Here is a 2509-nt window from a genome sequence, read left to right as displayed (position 1 = left end):
ATAAGAACAAAACCAAACAAATTCCTTTAGTAATTCGAGTAAATAATGCAGTCTTTCCAACAGCAGAATTTCCACAAAAAGCAATTGAAATTTTCTTATTTTTTGCTGGTGGTCTACTCATTCTATTATTGTTATTTATTAGTTCTTTGTACACCCTTTTTTTATTCCCCTTTGTGAGTTTATATAAAACTAAAATAAATAAAGTATTTTAATGAATCAATTATTCTTGCATTGGCAATTCTCCAGAATCGACAATTGTTACTTTCTTTGATGTCTTTCCTGATTGTGATCCAACAGCAGCAATTCTGTCAACAACATCAAGTCCTTCAGAAACTTCTCCAAACACAACATGTCTACCATCTAACCAAGAAGTTGGAACAAGTGTAATAAAGAATTGAGAGCCATTAGTATCTTTACCAGCATTAGCCATAGAAAGAATACCCTTCTTAGTATGTCTCAATTTGAAGTTTTCGTCAGCAAATTTAGCTCCATAAATTGATTCTCCTCCAGTTCCATCAAAACGAGTGAAATCACCTCCTTGAATCATAAATCCTGGAATAACTCTGTGGAAAATTGATCCTTTATAATGAAGTGGTTTACCTGATTTTCCCATTCCTTTCTCCCCCGTACATAAAGCTCTAAAGTTTTCTACTGTTTTTGGAACAGTTTTACCAAAAAGATCCATAACAATTCTGCTTGGTTTTTCTTCATCTCCGATTATAACATCGAAATAGACTCGGTTAGTGACTTTTGGTCCATGGGCCATAACAATGGCAATGATAAGGAACAATAATTGAATTTTCATTTACCATTTTTTAGTTCTTTTTAGTTCTTTTTTATACTTTTTACAAAATTATTTAAATATAACATCTTTTTCTATTGTCATAATTATTCTATTTATAGTTTATTTTATAACATTTTATGTTATTTAAATAACAATTTTAAATTTGAATAAATAAATTGAATAATAATAAACTGAATAAATAACAAATAATTTTTACTAATTAAAACCATAGAATTTTTAATTATAAATAATTATAATAAATAAAATTTTATTGATTTTAGAGAAATAATTGTATAACAAAAATCAAAGACAAAAAAAGAATAAAAGAAAAGTAATAATAAATTAAAAAATTAAAATTCAATTTCTAATAAAATAATTCTTCTAGTTTCAAATCGTTGAATAGAATTAAAAACAAGAGAGTTAGATACTGAATAAGATTTATATATTTGTTTAATCATACCATTTTGTATAAAAGGCTTTAATATTAACATTCCAGTTGATTGATCTTTACCGATATAAAGTAATGAACTTGCTTGATTACAATTATCTTCAAATAGAGTAACTGAAGAAATAACGTCTTTTCTTTTATTACATTTTTTTAAATGAATATTTCCTTCTTTTGCTATTTCAAAAATAAATCCAAAAATATCTGCAATAGGTTTATTTGTTATTAAAATTGGAGAATGAATAAAACAACCAAACACATTCATATTTTGATCAAATAAAATAACATAAATATTTCCATATCCTTTAATATATTTAGTAAAATCTTTTTGGGATTCTCCGTCATATTTTGAGTCATAACGAATTGATAATGATTTTCCTTTACACCATTGAAGTAATATTTTTTTATTTGAATTTAATAATTCAATATCTTCTTTATCTTTATCATTACTAATTTGATTACCATCACTTCTTATAATACTTTGTTGATTTTTAATTTTTTTTTTAATTTTAATTTGATGAGAATTAATACTTTGAGCAGATGAATTTGTGATAATTTGTAATTCACTCGGTTTGTTTAATTCTTTATATTTTTTATTTATTATTTCTTCATATTGATCTAATTTTTCTCCAATTTCAGTTAATTTATTATTTTCAATTTCAATTTCTTTTTGAATATCTTCAGTGATATAAAGACATTCATTAATATGTTTTTCAATTATAAAAATTGAATGGCGATATTGATCAAATTCGATTATTGCATTATCAAATTCTTCACGTATTTCATAAAAATTTTCATCATTTATTTTTTTTGTTAAATGAAGAAAATCAAAAGAAATATTATTATCAAATACATTTTGTTTATGTAAAGAAATTAAATAAGATTTTATTTCATTAAATTGAAGAATCATAAATTTTAAATTATCAATAATTGAAGGTAATTCCATCAATAAATTAATTGGATTTAAAGATAAATAAACCCTAAAAAAATATGAAAAAGAAAATTAATTACTATTATGTTTTTGTAATAATGAAGATGTTTCCATAATATCATGTGCATTCTTTAATTTACGTTGGAGTTGTGGAACAATAGCAAATTTCATTATTATTGCAATTAATATTAAACCAATAATAAAAATAAATAATCCACAACAACCAATAATTAAATAAATATACAAATCAGGTAATGGACAAGGATAATGAACAATCATATCATCTTGGATTTGATAACTTACATCTTCATCATTTATTTTAACTTTAGTAATGTCTTTATTATAAATA

At 23.2% G+C, this 2509-nt stretch overlaps 3 protein-coding genes across 3 annotated transcripts in view, besides 8 other annotated features; all 3 read right to left on the bottom strand.

Annotated features, from left to right (window-relative positions):
• EDI_307540 (ehrabx6d protein, putative) overlaps positions 1-121 on the bottom strand; it is a gene marked incomplete at both ends in the record, with an annotated part of 833 nt that extends 712 nt beyond the window's left edge. Inside the window, one exon of the mRNA XM_001737874.1 lies at positions 19-121. Within this exon, the coding sequence (XP_001737926.1) occupies positions 19-121 (103 nt within the window). The remainder of the gene's footprint in view (positions 1-18) is intronic.
• A 57-nt stretch (positions 122-178) lies between these two features.
• Positions 179-213: a sequence feature (AT_rich).
• Positions 214-220: 7 nt separating this feature from the next.
• Positions 221-805, bottom strand: EDI_307530 (peptidyl-prolyl cis-trans isomerase CYP19-4 precursor, putative; the record flags this gene model as incomplete). Its single annotated transcript, XM_001737873.1, has 1 exon — positions 221-805. The coding sequence occupies one exon, from the start codon at positions 803-805 to the stop codon at positions 221-223; it is 585 nt and encodes a 194-aa protein (XP_001737925.1).
• Positions 798-930: a microsatellite.
• Positions 931-937: 7 nt separating this feature from the next.
• Positions 938-1057: a sequence feature (AT_rich).
• Positions 1058-1079: 22 nt separating this feature from the next.
• Positions 1080-1141: a microsatellite.
• Positions 1135-2139, bottom strand: EDI_307520 (uncharacterized protein; the record flags this gene model as incomplete). Its single annotated transcript, XM_001737872.1, has 1 exon — positions 1135-2139. One exon carries the CDS (start codon positions 2137-2139, stop codon positions 1135-1137), a length of 1005 nt encoding a protein of 334 aa, XP_001737924.1.
• Positions 1624-1652: a sequence feature (AT_rich).
• Positions 1717-1745: a sequence feature (AT_rich).
• Positions 1805-1835: a sequence feature (AT_rich).
• Positions 2014-2161: a sequence feature (AT_rich).
• The last annotated feature ends 348 nt before the right edge of the window (positions 2162-2509 follow it).

The sequence above is a fragment of the Entamoeba dispar genome, genomic scaffold, assembly GCF_000209125.1.
Source record: "Entamoeba dispar SAW760 scf_1105229460927 genomic scaffold, whole genome shotgun sequence".
Taxonomy (NCBI): Eukaryota; Evosea; order Mastigamoebida; family Endamoebidae; genus Entamoeba; species Entamoeba dispar.
Note: the sequence above shows the minus strand (reverse complement) of the source record. Positions and strands in the feature narration are given on the sequence as shown.